Below are 24,391 nucleotides of genomic sequence, written 5' to 3'. Positions count from 1 at the left end.
GTGAGTGGGAAAAAAATTGGAAGATTAAGTATAATATGGGAAAATGTGAGGTTTTCCATTTTGGTGGGAAGAAGAGAAAAGTGGAATATTATTTAAAAGGGAGGCTACACAACGCCGCTGTACACAGGGATTTGGATATCCTTGCTCATGAATCACAGAAGTTAGCATGCAGGTATAGCAAGTAATTGGGAAGGCAAACAGAATGTTGGCAAAGAGGATGAAGAATAAAAGAATGGAAGTCTTGCTACAACTATACAGGGCACTGGTTAGACCACACCTAAATTACAGTGTAAAGTTTTGGCCACCTTAAGGAGGGACGTACTTGCATTGGATACAGTTCAGAGAAGGTTCACCAAGTTGATTCTTGGGATGAAGGGGCTGTCTTACGAGGGAAGATTGAGCAGGTGGGCCTATATTCGTTGCAGTTAGAAGGATGAGAGATGATAGGATTCTGAAATGGCTTGACACAGTGGATGCTGAGAGGATGTTTCCCCCCACGGGGGAATCTAGAACTAGGAGATGCAGTTTTAAAATAAGGGATCTCTCATTTAAGAAGAGATGAAGAGGATTTTCTTCTCAAATTAATCTTTGGAATTCTCTGCCCCAGAGAGCGAAGGGGATTGGGTTACTGAATATATTAAAGGTTGAGCTAGATAGGTTTTTGATTTACAAGGGAGTCAAGGATTATTGGCAGTTGAGGAGGAGGGTGGGGAGGAGCAGGCAGGAAAATGGAGTTAAGGCTACAATCAGGTCCGCAATGTTTTTGCTGAATGGCAGAGCAGGCTCAAGGGGCCAAATGGCCTACTCCTGCTTTTATATTTTATGTTCTCAACCCTGAAGTTTCTTGCCTAAACGTTGGTGCCTTTCTCTCCTCTTTAAAGACGCTTGTTTGAACCTACGTCTTTGACCAAGCTTTTGCTTACCTGTCATATTATCTACTTTTGCAGGCTGGAGTCAAATTTTATTTGATAGCACTACTGTGAAGCGCAAGTTTTACTATGTTAAAGGTGCTATATAAATGCAAGCTGCTGATATCTCTGGGCATATTATATATTTCTAATTCAAATTTCTACGCCATTTTATCATTTCTGAGGCTGATGTGTGATCTATTTTCTGCAGTAATATAGTAATTTTACTTATCTTCTACCTTTGTTTTACAGAACTAGGCTATTTTAAGAGGTTAACAACTTAAGCATGTAAGCTCAAGTTTTGTAATTCTTTGAATTTACGACTGCCTTTTGTCATCAATTCTTTTATACATTCATTTTACACCAATGCTTGTAAAAGTCTCAAATTGTCAACCACAGCACTCATTTATTTTTACTTTGACTATTTTGAGTACACAGACATACAAAATGCTGTATTATACAATTATATACATCAAACTTAATTAAATTATACATTTAAATGTGGCACACATTCAACATTAATAGGTATTCTTAGGGAAAGGCCATACCAAGCAATTTAGCTTATTGACGTATGTGCACACCATTAACATAGGGAACTAGCCACAAATATGTTGCTAGTTATTCCACTCACTTTGTGACGAACCCACTGGAGACATGGCAGGTGGTGAGAGGATGTTCACTTGATTAAAATCCGTAGAATGTTTTCTAGACAAACTAGCACTTTTGGTGGTGGTAGGAGGGGGTGTTGTGGATTTCAGATGGCCACTTGGTTGCAATGGGCTAAAGACATTTCCTAAAATAGATCACAAATATATTTTAGTCCAACACTCTACTTAAAAAAAGCTTACTACTGAGTTCTGGGAAAACCAGGGTCTTAATTTTCCAATCCCCATATTTTCCTTTGTTCCTCTCTTAATCATCCTTCCTCAAGCCATCCTATGCACTATTCCTTCCTTATCAATCTCTTTTCCTATTTTCCATGTGGCTAAAGGTTAGGGGCAAAGGAAATCTTTTGAACAGAAATAGCCAGTTTGATCCAAATTTGTTCCTTTACTAATTGATCACCAACTTATTTTATCTTCTTACTTAGCAATCTATCTTTACTTTCTCCAAAAACACATCTTCAAGAATACAACTGCCAGCATACTGTGGTAATTTGTTCTTTTTTCAAAGAAGCAACAGGCTTCTACTTAATGCAACCCCAACATTCTTGACAGCCAGGCCACTCAAATTAGGGAACACATATGAAGTACGTCGCTTACAATTAATTTCATAAATAGCATCTTACTCCTGGGAGTTATTTTTTAACTTCTACAATTTCAAGCACAGATAGTAGTAATCCTTGGATCACTGACAATAAATTGCCCTGATGAGGCACAACTCAGAAATTGGCAAGACAACTCAGCTAAAAGAAACATTCTTGTTCTGATCTTTAAATATGTCTACGATGTGACTATGTGTATCTTTGTATTTTTGGGTTGAGCAACAGATACAAGCTTCAGGGAGTTGATGAACACGAGGAGCTGGCACGAAAGAGGAATTGAGGCCTGCGGCAGATCAGTCATGATCTGATTGAATAGCGGGGAAGGCTTGAGGGGCCGAATGGCCTACTCCTTCTCCTATTTCTTATGTTCATATAACTAAAGGCCATTTAACTAACCAGAGAACATTTTTGATGTAGGTCTGCGACATGTCAAGTAGTAATGCAAATCTTACAAATTGAGAAAGAAAAATATTCCAGTAAAACAGAAATGTAATCATTGGGTGGGATTTTCCCCTCATCACACTAAGCGCAGCAGCAGGCATGAAAAATGACATTCTACCCGCCGGATGCAATGGTGGGTTTTCGCGCCATATCATCCACTTCCCGCTGCAATAATTATGCACGTATGGGAAACACGCCGGATCACGGGCAGGTAGCCTCTGATTCACCCACTCTGCTGTGAGCTCACCACTTCCTCACTCTGGACGCCATATCTAAATGGCACCCATGCACAGTTTTGTCAATATCTACAGCCCAGGACTGCCACAGATGAAAGAGATGGACCTGAAAGGGAAGAGTACAGCTGTGCCTAAATTCAGTGACGCCTCCCTGGAACATCTGCTGGACACAGCTGAGGCCCACCATAATGTCCTCTACCCCCATGATGGCCAGAGGAAGGCCACCAATCGCAACACACTGCTGTGGCAGGCAGTGACAGAAGTGGTCAGTGCCAAAGCAGCACAGAAGAAGTTAGTCATCCAGTGCAGAAAGAGGATGAATGATCTTATCCGTGCCACCAGGGTAAGTCAACCATTTCATCACTCTCAACTTACACACTCACCAGCCCATCGTACATTCACTGGCATCTCACGTGCTGGCAGCTCAAGGGACATCATCGCCACTCATACCCTCACACACACCTTCACATATCCATCTAGCCTCATATCCCCTGCAGTTCATGTCCTCATCCCGTTCATGCACTCGCCACCTACACACGGCCGGCATCCTATCAAATGCAAAAATTGCTGGAAAAATTCAGCAGCATCTGTGGAAAGACAGAGTTAACGTTTCCAGTCCGTATGACTCTTCTTTCAGATTTCCAGCATCCACAGTATAGTGCTTTTATCCTTATCAAATGCCCTCGCATGCGTTCTACTCACACTCTCCATCTGTCTTTATGTAGGACAAGCTCGTACACAAGCAAAGGGAGAGGGCTCAGAGACCAGGGGTCAAGTGGCTGAAATCAAGGTCCTCACTCCCTATGAGAATCGAGCCATCGAGCTGGCCGGAGGGTGCCTGCGCCAATGGAGAGGGGGGTGCCCAAGTGAGCATCCTACTCATCCCTCAGCCAACCATACTGGGAGTGCAGTGTCCTGTTTTAGAGTTGCCTGCCATGCACTAATTATCTCTCCTTTCTTTCATAGGCATCTCTGGAAAGCGCCCAAGGGCATCCACAAGCTGGGCTCTTAGCTCCAACCCACACAAGACCTTGAATAAGGAACCAGAAGAGAGCACATACAAAACCCATCACAACGCTCACCCACGCCATCCAACATCGCAGAGACACACACCTCAGGGAGCATAGGTCTAGAGCAGCCTTGGGATCACAATCTGGTCCACAGCAGGCAGAGGCAGGGACATCCGAGGTCGCCAGCACACAGAGAACTGTTGGAGGCCAAGAATCTGTGGAGTCCAAGTCAGATGAAGAGCCTTCAGGCTCGGTCATAATTTAGTTGGTGGAGCTGTAGGTACACTCATGAGAACGTCAGGAAGGGGTGTCAGTTGCATTCCTCAAATTGCAACGAATGATGGAGGAGTCAGTCCATGCTCAGTCTCAGGTGATAGCACCGGCATGCTAATGCACCCAGGTCAACACTGGTTTGATGGCGGCTGCCATGGAGACCTTGGTCCAGGACATCGGTCCTGCACTGCTGCAGGAACTGCACTCATCACTGTAGCCATTGATGGCATCCATCAGGGGCTATGAGAATGGGGGAGGGGTGGCATCTAGATCTCACTCCAGCTGTCCCTTCTCCTCAAGGAGTCACAGGGGCCCTCGTGCACCCACAGAAAGGATGACCAGCAGCTGAACACCCCAGGACCATCCATCCAGGTGGCTCTGGGACTGCCCAGCTGAGGAGGGTGCACCTGCCCCAGAGCAGGACCTCCAACACAGGCTGGAGCACTCCAGGTCTCAGCCCTCCAGAGGGCACCCACCAAAGTCATTAGAGCCAACAGGGCGCAGCAGTCAGCAGGCTGCCTTCACCTCCGCTGTGGATGTCAGGGAAACACCAGGATGTAATGGTAGGGTTAGGAAATGTAAAAAGATTTAGGAACACAATGGTGGCACAGGTATACAACGTAAATATAATGTTCACAAATATAAAGAGAATCGCATCCATTTCACATCATCTCTTGCGTATGCTTCCTTTTAATGATAAGCTTTGTTGCTGTCAATCAGGTGTGATACCATGGTCTCTCCTCCATTTATCGCAGACCTCTTTCATGGGCCTCTCATCTATGTAGTGTGCTTCCATATCACCACAGTGTGTGCCCCTTTTTCAGATCATTCTTGACATTAGTGAGCCTTGACCTTAATGTTAAATGTGCTTGTGGAACGAATCCCATTCACATGCTTTGCAGGGTCATGTCTTGTTTATTCTTGGCTGTGTAAGATTGAGGCAGAGGCGTTCTCCTATCTTGTCTGTATTCCTGAAAGGTTAAGGCATAGTGTACAAGGAGAGATGTGTTTACGCATGGAGAAAGGTCATATATCATCCAATTCCATGTGCCCTGTGTCTTCCAGCAGGGTTTTCATGCTATGAGCCCATAATCAGGGCTTGTGTGCACTGCTGTCTGCCAATCACGTTTCCAACTTTCCGAGTACACATCCGCTAAACTGACCAATAAGTGGGAGGACCTTGCCACCTCAAGGTGCTGAAGCTCTATCCTTCTCAGCCACGTTATTGCCCTGGCACTTGAACTGACAACCATGAACATTTCTTAACCTGTAATTGTCTGTACTGTGGCCACAAGACTCGCATCACAATGTTGGGATGCAGCACTGTGCGTCTCATCACCGAAGCACTCGCCAAGACGTGTGATGCTAATTGCAATGGTGATTTTTGTCGGTCAATAGAGCCTTTGGGTATGGTCTGGAAGCACACATCGTAATTTTAGGCAATGTTGAGGGGAGCAATGGGGTAGGAGTGAGGATGTACTGAAACAGAAGTCTGCTCTTTATTAGCAACAACTCGTGACCTTGAGGGCTTTGTGGTGTCTGAGAATTTTGGAGTTTGTAAGAGCCAGGGCTGGCCATAAGGGCACAATGTATGTCTTAAAGAGGAATCATTTTAATGCCTGGCATGCAAGTGATTGAAACAGTCAACCTCAGGTGGTCCACATGCATAGTAAGGCGAGGATAAAAGCGGGCCAGCATCCCTAACTGAGAGTGCCAGATGTCGATGTGATAGAGAAGGTGACATTGAGTCACTGCAGAATTATTGCACACATGTGGAACGTCCTCAGCTGCCTTGGCTGAAGTGTCACCTATCAGTTTCACCTTCGATGTTACACAGAATATGTTGTCCTGTTGCTGGAGATGGATCTCCTTGGGGAGCTTTGTTGCATTGAAGGCATACAGCTATGCGCCCGCTGAGAGTAGTGGAACAGCTCCTGGCTCTTGTAGGCTGTCACTGCAACTGGGATACTGAAGATATGCTTGAAGCAGCAGTACCTTCTGATGTCTGATGCTGGGATTTCCTCCTCCAGTTAGCAGCTCATCTCAGCAAGGACACATGCTCCGGAGGCTTTATCCTCTTTGAAAGGTTCAGGACAATGTAAGCTTCATGTGTAACTGTGCTCTCTCATACTGAAGTGCATGTTGAAATGAGAGGAATAGCAACACTGGTGTTCATGCGGCCCACGATGGAGGGCACTTGTCCAAGAGTACTCAGTGCAACTTGTCATCCTCCTCGTGTAATCTGTTGACAATGAGGGCCTCACATACATGCCTGCCTAGTCTGACCCATGCAATGGCCTCTTCCCCTGCAGCCTCGACTTCCCCCAACCCAACGCCCTCACCCCCTTCAATGTCCTCCTCATTGGAGGAGACATGTAGTTCCTCAAAGTCGGTATCTGGCAAGTCCTCTCTACTTTGCAGCACGAGAGCTGTACAGCATGCAGCAAGCCACAGTAATCTGCGAGACCCTCTGGGGAGCGTACTGAAGTGCTCCATCAGGTCTTTCCAGGCATCAGAATCACATCTTTAAGATCCCTATGGTGTGCTCCACCAATGTTTGGCTAGCAGCATGAGCCTCTTTGCACCTTCTCTCTGCAGCAGTATGAGGCTGCTGCATGGGCGTCATCAGTCATGTGGGTACCCTTTGTTACTTAGGAGCCAGCCCTGGATCCTGTGCGGTGCCTCGAAGATGTCTGGGATCTGAGATCTATTCAAAATGAATGAGTCATTGATGCTTCCTGGATATCTAGCACAAACTTGCATGATGAGTTTCTTATGGTCACTGACCAGCTGTACATTGTGTGAGTGATAGCCTTTCCTGCTTATGTATTGGAGTGCCTGTAGCCAGGGAGCTTTTATAGCCACAAGTGTAGTCGACAGCACCCTGGACCTGTGGGAATCTGGAAAACTCAGCAAAGCCTAGTGTTCTGGCATCCTAGCTTGCTTGATCTCTGTCGAAGGGGGGGTGCCGCCTAAGGCTTCTATTCTTTGAACCATCTGGCACCATGATTTTAACACACTACCGAAGCTTTTCCAGTCAGCCAATTGCTCTGTAGTTCATTATTGCTCTGGGGAATTTCCACGCTACGGACAAGGGATTAAAAACAAGGAGATCGATTAGTGCCACTTGTCAGGATTAGTCTCGCATGAACGCGCATCATTGCTTCACTTTCCTGATTCCTTGCATTGTCATTGAAAGGCTCCTAACATGCCTCAGTTGTGCCTCTTGCCTCATTTGGGAATACACATTTCAGTCGCGTGCCCCTTTAATCGGCACCCCTAGTGCATGCACTTGCCCTCCAATCTGTCTGCAGAGCCCTCACCAGCACAGCTTCTCCTCATTTTAATTTTGTACTGTGCCATCGTTGCAGGGTGGTGCTGAGCTTTCACTGTCAGACTAGCTTGTGAGTATGGAAACCCCTCCCATCGTCCTGGAGAAGCTTAACGTTCAGGTTTCCCTCCCTCCAAGACCTCTCAATCCTCCCCATATATTCCTTAATCCCATCATGTTTGTGGCAGATATCTGTTTGTTAGCCCCTGAACATTTTGAGGTGGATATGTCTATGCCCCATGTGGACCTCACCCCCTCCCCCCAATCTTGAGACCACTTGCACAGATACACATATACCACCCCGCCCCCCCCAACCCTCATACACACCCTCAGATAACCCAACAATGTATTTTTGTATTTTTCCCATCTATAGGCCGCAAGTGCCTCCCCTGACTGATTGTGCCTTCTATGGCTCAGCATGATGCCAGAAACCCCATTGACCGAAGCGTCTGATGTTACAAGATTGCCCTGCGCACAATATGCTGGGCACGATTGAGACTAGGCTGACATACCCTCCTCCTCCCTGGACTGGGAAATGGACAGTCTTTGCAAGCTCAACAATGTAAACTGAAGCGCTTCTTCTCTCAGTGCTCCTCCCATTCTGGCCCCAAGTGGTTATGTCATTCTGTAACATACTCTCTCCCCATCCTGGCACTGAGGACGCTAACCCCCGCACCCTCCCCAAGTCATGCACCTGAGTGCAACCTTCCCCCTTCGTGCCCCCAAGTACAGGCCAGCCCTGCAGCCCCTTCCTATGCCGGAGGCCAGTTTCCCCCCTTCCCCAGTGCAGACCTAACACTGCAGCCCATTAAAAGCTGCTGGCCTGGTAGGTAGGGACTTGCATCTGATACCTCCCCTGAAAGCAATGTGGTGGTCTGCAAAGCCTGGCGCTGATCATCACAAGCACTGCGCGATGCAAGGTAGGCGAACGAACTGCAAAGTCACGAGTTAAGTGCGCATCACCAGTTACACATCACTTATGTACAGTTGTGAAACTCATTGTTCTAATTGCACGCTGACCTGTCCTTATGATCCAACATCATGGGATGAGTCCAGCGAGGAGCTTACAATGAGATGCAAGTATATTGAAATGGCGTTCCTGAAATGCCATGGTGGGAGACATGGCCCGCCACTGACAGCTGGAATGCACAATTGTGAACTGGTTTTACAATACCGTAAAACCAATATTTGTCCTTCTCACGATATATTTTCCTCTCCCGCCAGCCATGATGCCCACCGCAAACAGGAGGGAAATCCCAGCCATTATTTTCATAAGAACGTTTAATTTGTATGGAGAATTTCGGCAACAATGTTACATTTAAAAGAAAAGCTTAATTTGTGCTAAGTACTTACTCTTAACTTGATCTCATTACCTTTTTAAAATAATCTGATTTATAAGGTTCCCCTCTCTAGCAGGCAAAAAGACTAGCCAAACTGTTTGGCAACATGAGAAAATTATTCAGGTATCATTCAGTAATACCTTTTCATTACTGGCATCAGTGTTGTTGCTGAAGAACATAGGTGAGAACTATCACCATTTTGATTTGTGCAATGGTAGATCATCAGATGACAATGATTTGTACAGCCAACACATTGCTTTACCCTATCCTTAGAGCTAATAACATTTGGATTTGGATTTAAGAATTCTTTAGATTAAGCTAAATTTAATCAGAATATCAAAGTTGTAAGAGGAGCAGAATGGACAATTTAACAACTGACACTGTAAAAGAATAAGGCTAGTTTAGAATATTTAACATATCCCCATGAAACTACAGAGTCATGTTACATTTTAGTAATAAATGTTTCTCAGATGTTCCAGTTCTATCCTTCTGAAGTGTAATTATCTTCCTTTGTGTATGAACCACAATAAGCATAATCAGAAATGATAGAGGGTACTATACACACAATTCAATCATGAAAGGATTTACCTGAAGAGCTGCTACTTGAGCTACTAGGGAGTTTAATGGATGGAGGTCGGTGCTTCACACCCTTCCCCAGTATAGAAGACTGGACAGATCCAGAAATTTCTTCAGATTGCTGCAAAAAATGCACATGACTAATTGAACAGTTATTGAATAGAACAGATTTCTCCTTTAAGGCATAAGGTGTTTTTCACTTTGATAAGCACAGCATATCAGTATTTAAGCAATTATTTTCAACATTCTAAGTCATAGCATTTAACAAGTACACCAGTTATTATTATAGTGAAGAACATTTATTTTGGAGCCAAATTGTTTCCATCCACTGCAAACTTTGGGGGCGGATTTTATGGCGGTGTCAGGGGTCTTGCCTGCTGGCTGTCCAGCCAGCAAGAGACCTGCGCTGCCTCCTCTGGGAAGGCCTGTCACTATTAAGTGCCTCTTAGGCACCTAAGTGACCACCGGCAGAGCCTAAAAATCTAGGCTCTTGAGAGCTGCTGGCCAATCAGAGGCTGGTAGCTGTTTTTGCTGACCAGTGACATTGGGGAGGTGGTGGCTGCTGCCAGATATCCAGGATCAAGAGATGACCCAGCCCAGGGTTAATGACAGAGGGGTCTTGCGGGGTGGGGGGGGTGAGCGGATGAGTGAGGGGGGGGGGGTGGAAAAAGAGGGGAGTCGCCTGCAATGGTGGGGGGAGGTGTGGCTCTCACACCTGGCCTTCCCCTTCCTGATGCCAGGTTCTTCGATCAGGTACTGAGTAACTTCAAACGAGGAACCGTCCTGCCCCCACGGCTGGGAAACAACAAGCAGCCTGCACACTTTTACTTATCATGTATCCCACCCATAGTTGGGTGAATACCAATGACAGTGGGATGATCATTAATTGGCCACTTAACGGACTTAATAGGTGCCTGGGGAGAAAGTCCACCCATGGGCCTTCCCGTCCTGGACTTAATTTTGGTAGAGGCAGGAAGGCGACAGGGTGCTTGCACGCCACCCTCCCGCCTGATTAAATGCCCTCCCCATCTCCAAACATGCCATGAGAGAGGGCACAAAATATCCTCATTTGTTCCTATCAATATACTGACTATTATGACTATTGCAAAATGTGCAATGAAGCTTACAGTGACAGCCATTTGACACTGCAGCATTCCTGAATGAAAATTGTGGGCTTTGTTTTGTAAGATTGATTTTCATCATCAATGTGTATAATGTAAAATAATATCAGCACAACAATACTTGGTTTTTATCTACACTAAAGCCCTGTTCTTCATCTCCAATAAAACGATAGTAGTAACATGACTACTTCAGTTTATTAATTAACATTAAAAATGCTGCCCTTTCTAGATTAAATCAGTAGCTATATATAAATATTAGTTTTATTTTAAATGGATCAAACATCATTTTAGACTGGAATTGGGAGCAGGAGAGGCTGCACAGTCCCACAGGGACTGTGGGCAGATGTAATGAGTTTATGCTCAAATTCATCTTTGTGTAGAAACCTTGAGGACCACAGAAGGTGTTGGAGTTATAATAGATTATAGTTAATGACAAACTCATTTCAATTATAATTTAATCAAAAAAATTATCTCAATAGAACGAACTATTAAATAGGATAAATATATCAAGAGAATGGGCCAATTTAAAATAAAACAAGTCTGAATACAAACAGAATACAAATCCAAACTTTAAATAGTAAAACATCTTATTCTGAACTTACCTCAATTTCTTTTCCTGGAGACAAGTGACTCTGGCTCACTGCGCCAGCTGAATTGTGGGAAAACTTCACTGGGCACTTGGTGTCCTGCTGCAAAACCTCAAAATACTGCTTTACAAACCTGCAGTTTAACGAGATGGGTTTTAAACAGTAAACCCTTACTGTGAAAAGTCAGTAATAAACAATGTGCAGAGGAGAGAAAAACCAAGGGCACTCACCTGTCAGCTTCTGCTTTCGTACCTATTGGGAACCTGGTATACAAAACAATGTTTTTCAGTTGAGATTCATGAAATCAATATAGAAACTGCATAGACCTAAATTATTCAAATGCGAACACACTTCTGCAAGTTAATCATTCTCAACTCTAACTTAGAATACTGTGGATTCAAGGGCTATTATAGACATGAGCGCACAGTCTCAGCTAACACTTTAGTCAGTACTGAGATGCAACCTTTTAGATACAACGTGAAACTGAGAATCCATAAGCCAGCTCAGGTGGATTTAAAATAATCTATGGCTATCCGAGGAAGACCAAAGTTAGCTTCCTGCTGAACGTTCTTTCCTCAAGCACTAAACACAGATTAATTCATTTCATGCTGTAGGACAAAGTGGCTGCTACCTCTACCAAAACGAGCAGAGGTTGCATTTCAGAAATAGTCCATTAACTAGAAAACATTTTGGAATGTCCCAGTGTATCTTATAACTTGTAATATTTAGCAACTAAAGTATTTTTATACTGCTTATATAACCAAAATGATGCTTTGATACTCCTGAATTACTCAAATCTGGCAATTCTTTGTGACATTACTACTCCTAAAACCCAAAAGCATAACAATTTCTAGACAAAATAATTATTTCAATTTCCAACTGAATAGTTTCATAATTTTAAACATTTTAAAAGGAATTATTTGTCTAAATCTCTTGACTTTTTGCTACCATTTTAAATTGTTGCTTAGAGGCAGCTGGGAGCACTTTCAGTTTACAGCTCTCCCTCATGTGGCATTGTGGGTAATGGTCTTTGGTCATACCACCACATAGATTTTAAAATGTATAATTCCCTAAGAGTGGGTACATTGATTCCTTCCATCATCTATATATTGTAATTATTCCTAACAGATAGCTCCACAAAACATGTGTAAGTCTAATTTCATCATTTGGTTGATGGAAAATCCCTGAAATTTCTTTTGCTAATATAAAAAAACATTCATGGGTGAAGCTACTACTTTGGGTCAGTGTTTTTAAACTTGGAGCACAAAACAGTTTACTCCAAAACATTTATTTTGCCTTCACACAACTCTCAATTCAGTCCTAGTCCTATTCATAAGGGGCTATGTTAGGAGGAAAGGTCAAACAGATTGGGCATGTATCCATTGGAGTTTAAACGAATGAGAGGTGATCTTATTGAAATATTTAAGGTCCAGAGGGGACTTGAGGGTGGATGGTGAAAGGATATTTCCCCTTGTGGGACAGACTAGACCCAGAGGACACACTTTAAAAATAAGGGGGTCTTCCATTTAAGACAGATGAGGAGAATTTTTTTCTCTCAGAGGGTTGAAAGTTTGTGGAATTTTTTTCCCCAGAGAGTACTGGAGGCACTGCCATTGAATAGTCTTAAGGCAGAGTTCAATGGTTTCTTAACTAACAAGAAATTCAAAGGGTGTAGCAGGTAGGTAGGAAGGCGGAGTTGAGGCCACAATCAGATCAGCCGTGACCTTATCAAATGGTAGAGTAGGCTCGATGGGCTGAATGGCCTATTCCTGCTCCTAATTCATTTGTTCATATTTCCTAATCCTGCTGCACAGCAAACTTCTACTTACGGGATGTGAGTAACCAAGTGTTCGTTTTCTTCCTCTGGTTTGGGGTCCTTCGTCATTTGTATCTTACCATAAAAGAGAGGGTCATCTGATGACTGGTAAATTGTTAATTTGGAGGCATGAACTCGATCTGTTCCTTCCCACTCAAAAACGTATTCATCATTTGCTTCCTTAAAGGATTCAATAATTAAATATTCTTAGTGACTTCATTTAATCTTGCACAGTAGAGCTAAAGACCAGACGTAATGGTAAATATTACTGCTGGTTAAATCTTTCACTCTTCTACCAACCAAGAGTACTAAGTATCCCTCCTCTGCGGTTATAGCCACTATTTCTCAATTATTCTCATAATCTCATGTCAATTGTCTGTCTTACTTAATTGCCCAGAATTAAGCAAACAATTCTGACCAGAAACACACTAAATTAAGAAGCAATCAGGATAAATACTTAAAAATCTGTTCCTCACTCTGACCGCCTATATAACCTTTATCCCAGTCTATCTTGTAGTGTATAAATTCACCCAATTAATATACTGTTTTTATTTCTTCTTCACCAGCCCATTTATTCTCTCCACTTGCCATGTTAGTTTAACCCTTCTCCAAAAGCACTAGTTACTCTATCAGAAGGGACATTGGTTCCAGCCTTGAGCAAGTGTGAAGCCACCTATCCTATGCAGGCTGCTCTTGTTGCATAACTGGTTCCCAATGGCCCCAAAATTGGAATTCTTCCCTCCAATACTATCAGACATGCAATTAACCTCCCTTAACTTGCAATTCCCACACTGGCTAACAGGTGCAATCCTGAGAATGCTACCATTGAGTTTTATTCTGTAATCTCTCGCCCAATTTCTATGACACACTTTGCAGGATTTCATTTTTCCCCTCCTGCAATTGGATCTGACATGAACCACAACTGTTTTCTTCCCAATTGCAAAATCTTTTGCACCTACTAGATTACCTTTGAATCAGGTGAGGAAAACACCACAGTGACAATGGAATTCCCCTGATATTTCTGCACTCCAGCTTCTCTTCTGACTTATTCCACTACTTATTCTACAGTACCTCAGTTCTGCTTATTGCTGTACGGCTCTAAGTTACTGCTATTGCTGCAGGTAATCAATACGGAATATCGGTTTGTCAATTTAACATTCCTACACTGAGAGTCACCCATTTCCTTTTCTCACTAACTCCCTCTGCTCGAGAGGTGAACACTTCCTGGCATTGCAAGAAAATTTTAACTATTCTCGTGGACTGGAATGTACCATACTGCTCAGAAACTTTGAGCTTCAGTGCAAGTAGTTAAAACACTTTTCATATAGTTGGTTAACAGGGCACACAAAAGCCTCAGACAGGTACTGTACATCATAAGCTTCAGCTGCCTCATACTAAACTGAACTGCTTTATCTTGAAAATATGAATAAAATTAAGCATAAAATCTGGTTATTTAATCCCTCAAATTTAACAAGTGCAAGTACACATCAAGGCTGAATTCCTATTCAGCTATCGTTGCTCAACTTCTTTAATTAAATTTATATGATCTTAACTTACACAATATCTCAACTACCAGAAGGAAAAACAGCCGATCACTTATGTAATCAATTAATAAACCTATTAACAGATCAAACGAGTTCAAAAGAGTGGCAACAAATAAACAAGTTTAAACAGTTATTAATCATTTTCTGCAATTGAACATTTAAAATAAAGTTAAATCCAAAATATTGCAAGTAGATTTTTCATTGCATTTCCCCAATACTGAGGCTGAACTCCACACTGCTCTGGCCTTACAAACTCTACTGAAATTGTTGCTATTCACAATTATCAGAGAAATAAGAACAAGTACAGTGCTCACTGTTGCAAACCCCTCCATATGAATGGTAAACTGCAAGTACTTAGAGGCAGAACTACCGCATTTCAGTAAATAATCTGCCTTTGAAACAGAAAACTTATACTGAATTAGGTCATTTAACCATTCCTGAAAATAACACCCATTTACCTCAAAACTACCCTTCCAAATATGATAATGCTATAAAAGTTTACTCCATTAGAGCTATATCTTCTATTTATGTCATCAAGAAATTTAAATTAATTAATTCCACAATTCCACACAATTAATTCCAATTTACTACTGAAAGTTTATCTACTATGATCCCAGCTGATGTTAATACTGGGTAAGTCAAACAGATCCTTTTATTTTTCTTTTTAGAAACCACGGAGATAAGTTACTGAACAAAAACTCAGGAGTCTGCTGATGAACTTCTAACACAAAGAATAAAATTTATTAAACAAGAAAAATTAACAATATCACACCAGGCAAAAAGGTTGAAAAGATCTCAGTACAAATACAAGAAAATGATTCAAACTCACTCCATTCCTTTTATCCCAGCAATACTCTTACAGACACAAAACCATTGCAAACATTTACCACTATCTTAACACCAAGGTTTCTTGCTTGGGCTGGCTCAGTTGCAAACAGTTTTCTTTCTGTGAATTTCTGAGCATTCACTAGAGATTTTTTCCTCAGCTGGTATCTCTGAGACACCCAAAACCGCACTCTAAACTCACTATTACATCAAATGCAGGGCAAATACAGGAGCTCCCCAAACTCAGTCCCCAGCAGCCTTGCAGTATTTATCAGAGAGATTAGAACTCCTGTCTTCACTCTCAAACATACTCTGAACTTCTTTTCTGCCTTTGTGTGCGTCTCTGGACCCCTGTCGCTAGGCAACAGCACAGTTCTTTCTACCTAGTGTTTTTTCCCAAATCAATAAACTTCTAACCCCTTTTTAACCTCTCTTTCACTTCAAGGGCTGGAAAACCTCATTAAAAATGGATGCATACAAACAAATCCAGAAAATCTGACCTTTTAGTTAGGAGGCCCGCCAGACTTCCCGTCCCCAAACTCTCAAAAAAAATGAAATGAAACTAAAACCATATTCCATCCTTAAAAACAAATATAAATATAAATTAAACTTAAAGTTACATATTGCTCCTAAAACTACTGTTAAATGGACAAATGATATTTGACAAGTAATCAAGATTGTAACCAAGTAGATGTCTATATTCCCATTCAATCATACAAACTATTAAAGTTGATCAAACACATAGTTCAGATGTAATTATTCATTGAACCAAACATTAACAATTGACTATTCAGAGCAAATACTTGTTTATAATCACATGTCAATCTTTATAATGTTTATTTCCTTCAAATTTGTAATTTCATTTTTGTAATAATAAATTATTGGATACATTTTCAATGGATGAATATGCTTAAAATGATTTTGACAAAATTCACTTTCAAAAAATCTTTTTAGCTGAATTGGAAAGAGGCATATTACTGTTTTGTCTCACATGACCTAAGTAATAAATCACTGCAATTAGAAGCACCATAATTGGAAGTTCTATGGGGTCTGAACAAGTCCCACAAGATATCTCAAGAAGCCAAAAAAAGAGGTACTTACATGGATTGGCCAGGCAGCTGTTTGCGAGTCATCAGGTTTGCTAGCTTTTTCCACCTTTGCATACTTTTCCACCTAGAGCAAGTGCCAAATTTGAAGCCAAAGTTAATGTAGAGAAAACAGAAGAACTTATTACTTTGTAAGCTTTACTGTAACTCTCCCACTGCCACCACAAAAGTATAGAAACACTGTTACAATTCACTTAAAAGGCTATATGCAGAGCTGCTAAAACACTTAGAGAACCCCCAAACGGAATGCAAGTAAATTACAACAACTGCACTCATTTCCCAGATGTCTACTTTAAGACATGTTTTGGGGGCAGCAAACAGCTGTCAAATTCTAACATGCAAAAAGTCTGAAAGCCTAGGAAAACAGCAAAACTGAACATGTATTTTTCTTTATTACAAGTCAAAGGATTATTAGTTATTAATTAGGATTATATTATACCTCAACATTGGACTCAAATTAAGGGTGCTATTGCCACACTGAGATAACCTGTTGCCTAGATGAGATTGTGAAAACTCAATTTTACAGCTACCAGATGCAAAATCTGCTGCAATACAACTTCTATATGATTTTTGAAGAGTTTAGGAAGGCTGACTCTAGAACAGTAAACATAACATAGTGAGAACTTGCTCTTTAATATTAGCACAAGAATTGTGAGGGAATCTATATTTTTGTAAATTAGCAGCTATGTTGGGGTGGTGGGGGAGGCAGGAATCTTCGGTTCACTGGAGATTGTAACATTTAAGGTACAGAATGTACCATGGGTTCATACATCCGATCCGGCCTCAGGGCAGGGTGTGGAACACTGTTGGGAGATATTAATGGATGACACCGATCAGTTCAAGGAACAGAGAGAACAGCAGACCATAGTGAGCAGTGGTTGCTCTGATGAGTCTAGAGCTGGAGGAGGCAGCAGAAGGTTGCTAGCTTCGTGCTGCTGGGAAATGAGGGTTAAGTGAAGTCCATGTCAGCAATCAGCCCAGTGAAGCTGAAGTGAACAGCAGCTGTTGGCTCCTTGAAGCTGGGAGTTGGGGCAAAGTTCATGAGCACGGGGTTCTGCTCAGAGTAGCTAGAGAGTAGGAATCGTGCCGGTAACTAGATACTGGAGCAGAGCCTTATGAATCCAGTGGGTGCTCTCTTGGGAGAAGAGACTGAGCAACTGGGAGGCAAGTAGTTGTTGGGAAATCTGAGTTGGAGCAGCTTTTGAGGAAAATCAGAGGCTATATCTTTGAAAGAGAGGAGCTGAAATCACTCAGGAGGAAGACAGAATTTTAAAGGATTCTGAGACACACAGGGGTTGCTGATGTGTGGCTTGCTGAAAAAATTTGGGGTACTTGTCTTGGTCATGTCTGCCATAGATGTGCAGTTTGCGATGTGTTTGACCACACTTTGCCTGTTAATTCATATTTACCTCATAAATTACCTCTGAATTTTAGAATATGAGTTAGTTAATGCTGACTGTTTGCTTTGCTGACTTTTATATAGTAAAAGTTCATCTGTTTGTTTAAAATGGAATCTTGTGGCTTTATTCTCCTAATCAATGTTTGGATTTCTAATTTTGTCTACTTTAAAACAAAAGCTACTGGTTCCCTAATCAGATCGTAACGAAACTTTGGGGGTCTTGTCCAGGACCATAGCAAAATTTCGGGGTCTGTTCTGGGATTGCACCAGTATGTTTAAGGATTCCTGACTTACAAAGTAAATTTAGCCATATAGGGCAAAGTTGTGTGATCCATTATATAGATAGGAAACAGATAAATTTTACTGTCAACATTATATCTTGTGCATTCACACAGATCACACAAGTTTTTTGGTATCTAATCACGATTTTTCCAGATAGAGTATTTTATAGTCTGTCTCCAGTGTGTGCTGTCACTGTATCTATTATGTATGAGAAGTTGTATTGTTAAGGTCACAAAATCATTTAACTAGGTATTGGACAGTAAGAGTGCTTGCTGTAATGGGATGCAAGAACTGTATAGAAATGGCCAATGGCTCTGATGCCAAAAGAGTGTCAAGCACAGATCTGAGTTTTAAAAATCTTTTTGCACAGGTACCTCACAGTACTTAATACACTAGGTTTCTGGTCTGTAGCTGAACTTGTTGGGACTAAGGCTAATCACCAACAATTTCTTAAGTGTATTTACAGCACACTCATTGTTAATGATGTGTAATGGCTTCTCAAAATGGCTCGTCTTTGATTCAAGTGATAATTTTAACCCCTTAAAAATCAACCTACTAGTAGCTTGTTTGTTTTTAATTAATGTTACAGAATTCCACAAGTTGCATAAGTGTACATTATTGGTGTGAGAAATAAGTTAGTACCACCTGCCCACTATAATTAGGGATTGTGTAAATGGTGAGGACTTACCTGCTGCTTGCATTTCTTCAATTACAATATTGTTAATTAGAGATTTAAACATTCCATAAATATTAATATGAAACTTGATCTGTAACCACTTTCACAGCCATGCATATCTTCAATAAAATGATCCAGAAATTGCTGCAGAGGCACACCTTCCAGGGATATTGGGGGAGTGAGGTGAACTGGATTGCTCTTTGAAAAAGCTTGCACAGACTCACTCATTGCATTGTATTATTTATGCGTCACAAATTGCTGGAGATGCAAATTGATAATGGTGCGGTTACCTCAAAGAGGCAACTAAAACCTCAAACATCAGGTGTAATAGTTTCATCTCCTTAACGAATGAAATTTAAGGATGCAGAAAGAACCAAAACCAACAATGGTGAAGGAAATAGGTGAAGTTAGAGCCAAATTAGATACAGAAAGATAAGTGAAAGAAATAGAGTGTGTATTGAGAGGGGAAATTTCTAGGAACGATTTAATGCCCACAGGAGTGATATGCCACAATTCTATTGTTCTCTTTCTAAGCTCCAAGGTTGAGTGGTATGTCAGGACCATATATCATGCCATTAACAGGGTCCTTACAACATAAATTACCAGCTTTAAAATAGCTACAGCGAGATTAACTAGTATTCATAGTGCAAATCCAGAAATCCAGGTATACAATGATGAGATGGTAATTTTTTCTGTTTTGTCGAGCCAATGGCAAATTGTCCGACAATGCGTGGTGAATCGGAACTCATTGTAGCTCTTCTTTGCCACAAATTGCTGTTTCATCTTTTTTTACACACTACTAATGATAGGCGCCGTGAACTCCTTACCAGCAATTTCTGGGGAATTATTAGACAACATTCTGGATGAACACCAAAGAAAGCACACTTACATCAATTTCAGATGGCACAGCGAGCTGGCATGGATTTTGCTTCCACATATCAACACACTTACAAAAAGGGGAAAAAAGTCTTGTTAGAACCTTGTGCAATAGAGAACAATAAATTAACATAAACACTTGTTTTGAAAAATAAAAATGGAACATACACTTCCAGCTCTTGAAATTTTAAGGTCAATGGGTGGTACTGGCTTTCTTTCCTTTCTCTTTTGTAGATAATCAAACAATTTAAGATGAGGTGGCGGCGTGAATTGGGCTATCTCCTGCTGTCTATTCAATGCTGGCCTGGAGTACCGCTTCATACACCTATTGAAGGTAGCCACAATGAACATTTAGAATGACCCAGTTAATGACCCAATTAATAACCAGTAAACATATTGTGCGATGCTGCAGATAAAAGGAGAATTACAAATTGCATGGACAAAAACTTCAAGTTAATTTGTACAAATCATCAACAACAAAAAAACTTGCTCATTTGTCTTTGGCCGTCTCCTGTCTTGATTCAATCATTTAGCTTTATTGGGTTGGATTGGCTGAAATTGTATTAAAACATGAAAGGAAAGAACCTTAGGTTTGAGATACAAGTGAATAGGCTGGACCTAACATTTGCATTTTTAGATACATTGAGAGTTCATTTTAATATCAAAGGGAATTCAGAGGTACCAAGAAACATGTTTGCATCTTGCAAGAGTTCCAAAGGTAAACACAAGAGGGTATATCACATTTTATTAACCCGAAAGCAGAGACAAAACAGAAACAAGAAAAATTGGAAAGATTTGAGTTTCAAAGAGGTTTGAGAACAATGGAACCTGAGATGAAAGGGTGAAAAAGGGTATTTTAGAGTGACTGTGGAAAGCTTAAGGTAGCTGGAGTTGGTAGCTGTGGAGCTGTTGGCTGTAGCTGGTAGCTGGAGCTGTTGAGCTGTAGCTGTGGGCTACTGGCTGTGTGAGGAAAGTCTCCTGAAAACAGCTCTAGGCTGGGAGAAGACGCAGTTTGAATCAGCCATTCAGTCAAACCAGAAAAATCTGGGACTGCAACAAGCAGTCTTGTTCTTAAGTTTTGGATTTCCACAGCAGAGCGAGAGAGTGTTTAAGTGGGGAGGCGATGGCATTAGTGGTATTGTTGCTGGATTAGTGATCCGGAGACCCAGGGTAATGCTCTGGGGATCTGGGTTCAAATCCTGCCATGGCAGATGGTGGAATTTGAATTCAATAAAAATCTGGAATTAAAAGTCTAATGATGACCATGAAACCATTGTCTTTTGTTGTAAAAACCCATCTGGTTCACGAATGTCCTTTAGGGAAGGAAATCTGTTGTCCTTGTCAGGCCTGGCCTACACATGACTCAAGACCCACAGCATTGTGGTTGACTCTTAAGTGCCCTCTGAAATGGCCTAGCAAGCCATTCAGTTGTAACAAACCGCTACAAAGTCACAAAAAAGGAATGAAACCGGATGGACCACCCGGCATCGATCTAGGCACCGGAAACGACAACAGCAATCTCAGCCCAGTCACTCCTGCAAAATCCTCCTAACATCTGGGGGCTAGCGCCAAAATTGGGAGAGCTGTCTCACAGACTAGTCAAGTAACAGTCTGACACAGTCATCCTTACAGAATTATATCTTACAGGTAATGTCTCATACACCACTATCACCATCCCTGGGTATGTCATGTTCCAGCAGCAGGACAGACCCAGCAGAGGTGGCGGCACAGTGGTGTACAGCTGGGAATCCTCAACAAAGACTTCTGACCCCAATTAGTCCTACGGCAGCAGGACAAACATGGGCAAAGAAACCTCCTGCTGATTACCAAGTATCAACCTCCCTCAGCTGATGAATCAGTGCTCCTCCATGTTGAACATCACTTGGAGGAAGCACTGAAGGGCGCAGGATGTACTCTGGGTGGGGGACGTCAATGTCCACCACCAAGAGTGGCTTGATAGCCACCACTACTGAATGAGCTGGCCGACTCCTAAAGGACACAGCTGCTGGGCTGGGTCTATGGCAGGTGATGAGGGAACCAACATGACCTCATCCTCACCTACTTACCTGCCACCGATGCATCTGTCCAAGACAGTATTAGTAGGAGTGACTAACGCACAGTTGTTGTGGAGGCACATTGAGGATACGCTCCATCATGTTGTGTGGCACTACCACCTTGCTAAATGGGATAGATTTCGAACAGATCTCGCAACTCAAGACTGAGTATCCATGAGGTGCTGTGGGCCATCAGCAGCAGCAGAATTGTATTCGAACACAATCTGTAATCTCATGGCCCGGCATATCCCCCACTCTAACATTACCCTCAAGCCAGGGAATCAACCCTGGTTCAATGAAGAGTGCAGGAGGGCATGCCAGGAGCAGCACCAGGCATACCTAAAAATGGGGTGTCAACCTGGTGAAGTTATAACACAGGACTACTTGTGTGCCAAACAGCATAAGCAGCAAGTAATAGACAGGGCTAAGTGATCCCACAACCAATGACCAAGTAGTGTCTTTTTGGGGGAATGTTTTATGAAACCAATTTTAACTGTGTAACTGTAATCTTGTGTGTTTAAGTTTTCTATTATTCTTGTTAATAAAACTTTTACTTTTAACTTTTAAAATTCCAAAAGTGTTACTGGATTTCTTACTGCCAAGATCAGTACATTTTCCTCTCTTTTTCAGAATACAAAAAAAAGGTAAGCTAAGTTTCCATCTGGGATTTGGTTTGTGCAGTAATTAGCATCAGTTGTGGTCAGAACAGTACCAAGTAAAATGATTGCAGAGTTTATTTCAAATAGTGCTTGAGTTTAAAAAAAGGTGATAGCTTTAATTAGGAAAAGAGAGTTTTTGAACAACTGTCGCAAATCAAAATACAACTCTACCACATGATAGATAACACCCACCTTTTCATTGGTCTTGTGTTCATCTTTTGTTTGTTATAGACAAGCCTGTTGGTTGTGCATGTTACCGTGAAGGAAGGGTCTAGGCAAAGGGGCTCGGCTGTATGGAGCACCAGCTGGCTTTCAAGGACAAGTTTGTCATCCTACATTATGAAAAAAGATCAACTTCAAATAACATAGCTGTACCTGTACTGTTTTTAACCTAACAAGTATCCCAGCAAATATCAAATTAAGTACATTTTCAATAAAGTGGCTACAGTAAACAAGTGTGCCTTCACTACCTGGAAGTCCTAGAAATTGCTTTGTGATTTTGTTCTATGGCCTTCAGCAGTGATAATTATATTCTAAAGTTTATAAAATGAATATCTCTATTAAATAGGTTTACCATGACACAGGAACCCCACAAATTGAATGTTGTACAATTTACCTGTGTCCATTTGTGGTTGTCACTTGTTATTGCATGTACGTCACAAATCAAGGTCTGCAGAAAAAAAATGGTTGGTGTAGTACAATCATTATTTACAGGTTAGGGAATTGTACAAGTTCAAAATGGGCATCGAGCAGGCAAGTTGAACATAATATTATAATCTGTAGAAAAGGAAACATGATAAAATCATCAAATGACACAATCACCTTATAACAAGTTAACTAACGATTAAGCTACACTAAGAAAAAAATTATGCTTTTGCTGACTTTGACCTACAGTTTGGCTTGAGGATAAAAGTTTATGTATTTTTCTAAGTTTTTACTTGTGAATTTATTTTCTTCGGTCAGCAACCTCTTCCATCTGCATGATGTCATGTGACTGCAATGAACAAATAAGAATATTACAAGTTCTGGCAGGCTGACACAGCATAACAGTTGAATTGGACGGAGTATCTCATTACAAATATACAAATGCACGAATTAGGAGTAGGAGGCCCCGGGGCCCCTTCAGCCTGCTTTGCTATTCAATAAGATCATGGCTTATCTGAATGTAACCTCAACTCCACATTCCCACCTATTCCCTACAATCTTTCACCCCCTTGCTTATCAAGAATCTATCTAATTTAGATTAGACAAGAAACACCAAGGGGCAGAAAATGTTGGTGGGGGTTGTCTATAGGCCCCCAAACAATAATGGAGATGTAAGGGAAGGCATTAAGAAGGAAATTTGAGACGCATACAGTAAGGCTACATCTGTAATCATGAGTGACTTTAATCTACATATAGATTGGACAAACCAAACTAGCAATAATACTGCGAAGGAGGATTTCCTGGAGTGTGTACATGATGGTTTTTTAGACCAATACGTTGAGGAACCAATTACAAGAGCAGGCTATCCTAGACTGGGTATTGTGCAATGAGAAAGGATTAATTAACAATCTAATCTAGGGTCCTTAATCTAAATAAGTGAAAAAGATGAATCTAAAACTAGGGTCCTTAATCTAAATAAAGGGAACTACGAGGGTGTGAGGCGCAAGTTGGCAATGATGGGATGGGGAACCGTGCGAAAAGGGTTGACAGTGGATAGGCAATGGCTAATATTTAAGGAACATATGCATCAATTACAACAATTATTCATTCTTGTCTGGCGCAAAAAAAAACAGGAAAGGTGGCTCAACTGTGGCTTACAAAAGAAATTAGGGATAGTATTAGATCCAAAGAGGAGACATAAAAAATTGCCAGAAAAAGCAGCAAGCCTGAGGATTGGGAGCAGTTTAGAATTCAGCAAAAGTGGACAAAAAGCTTGATCAAGAAGGGGAAAATGGAATGAGAATAAACTTGTAAGGAACATAAAAACTGACTGTAAAAGCTTCTAAGAACATGCGAAAAGAAAAAGATTACTAAAGACAAATGTAGGTCCCTTACAGTTAGAAACGGGGGAAATTATAATGG

General features: G+C 41.5%; 1 protein-coding gene across 11 annotated transcripts in view; it reads right to left on the bottom strand.

Moving 5' to 3' along the window:
- The window catches only part of supt20 (SPT20 homolog, SAGA complex component), a 92,013-nt gene that overhangs the window by 43,893 nt on the left and 23,729 nt on the right, over positions 1 to 24,391 (bottom strand). For all 11 annotated transcript variants that reach the window (XM_041198532.1, XM_041198535.1, XM_041198534.1 and 8 more), the window contains 10 exons: positions 22,941 to 22,994; positions 22,517 to 22,656; positions 19,780 to 19,936; positions 19,625 to 19,681; positions 16,374 to 16,445; positions 12,917 to 13,083; positions 11,318 to 11,350; positions 11,103 to 11,220; positions 9,392 to 9,500; positions 1,540 to 1,701 (listed from right to left, as the gene is read on the bottom strand). In XM_041198532.1, the coding sequence (XP_041054466.1) occupies positions 1,540 to 1,701; positions 9,392 to 9,500; positions 11,103 to 11,220; positions 11,318 to 11,350; positions 12,917 to 13,083; positions 16,374 to 16,445; positions 19,625 to 19,681; positions 19,780 to 19,936; positions 22,517 to 22,656; positions 22,941 to 22,994 (1,069 nt within the window). The remainder of the gene's footprint in view (positions 1 to 1,539; positions 1,702 to 9,391; positions 9,501 to 11,102; positions 11,221 to 11,317; positions 11,351 to 12,916; positions 13,084 to 16,373; positions 16,446 to 19,624; positions 19,682 to 19,779; positions 19,937 to 22,516; positions 22,657 to 22,940; positions 22,995 to 24,391) is intronic.

The sequence above is a fragment of the Carcharodon carcharias genome, chromosome 11 (assembly GCF_017639515.1).
Source record: "Carcharodon carcharias isolate sCarCar2 chromosome 11, sCarCar2.pri, whole genome shotgun sequence".
Taxonomy (NCBI): domain Eukaryota; kingdom Metazoa; phylum Chordata; class Chondrichthyes; order Lamniformes; family Lamnidae; genus Carcharodon; species Carcharodon carcharias.
Note: the sequence above shows the minus strand (reverse complement) of the source record. Positions and strands in the feature narration are given on the sequence as shown.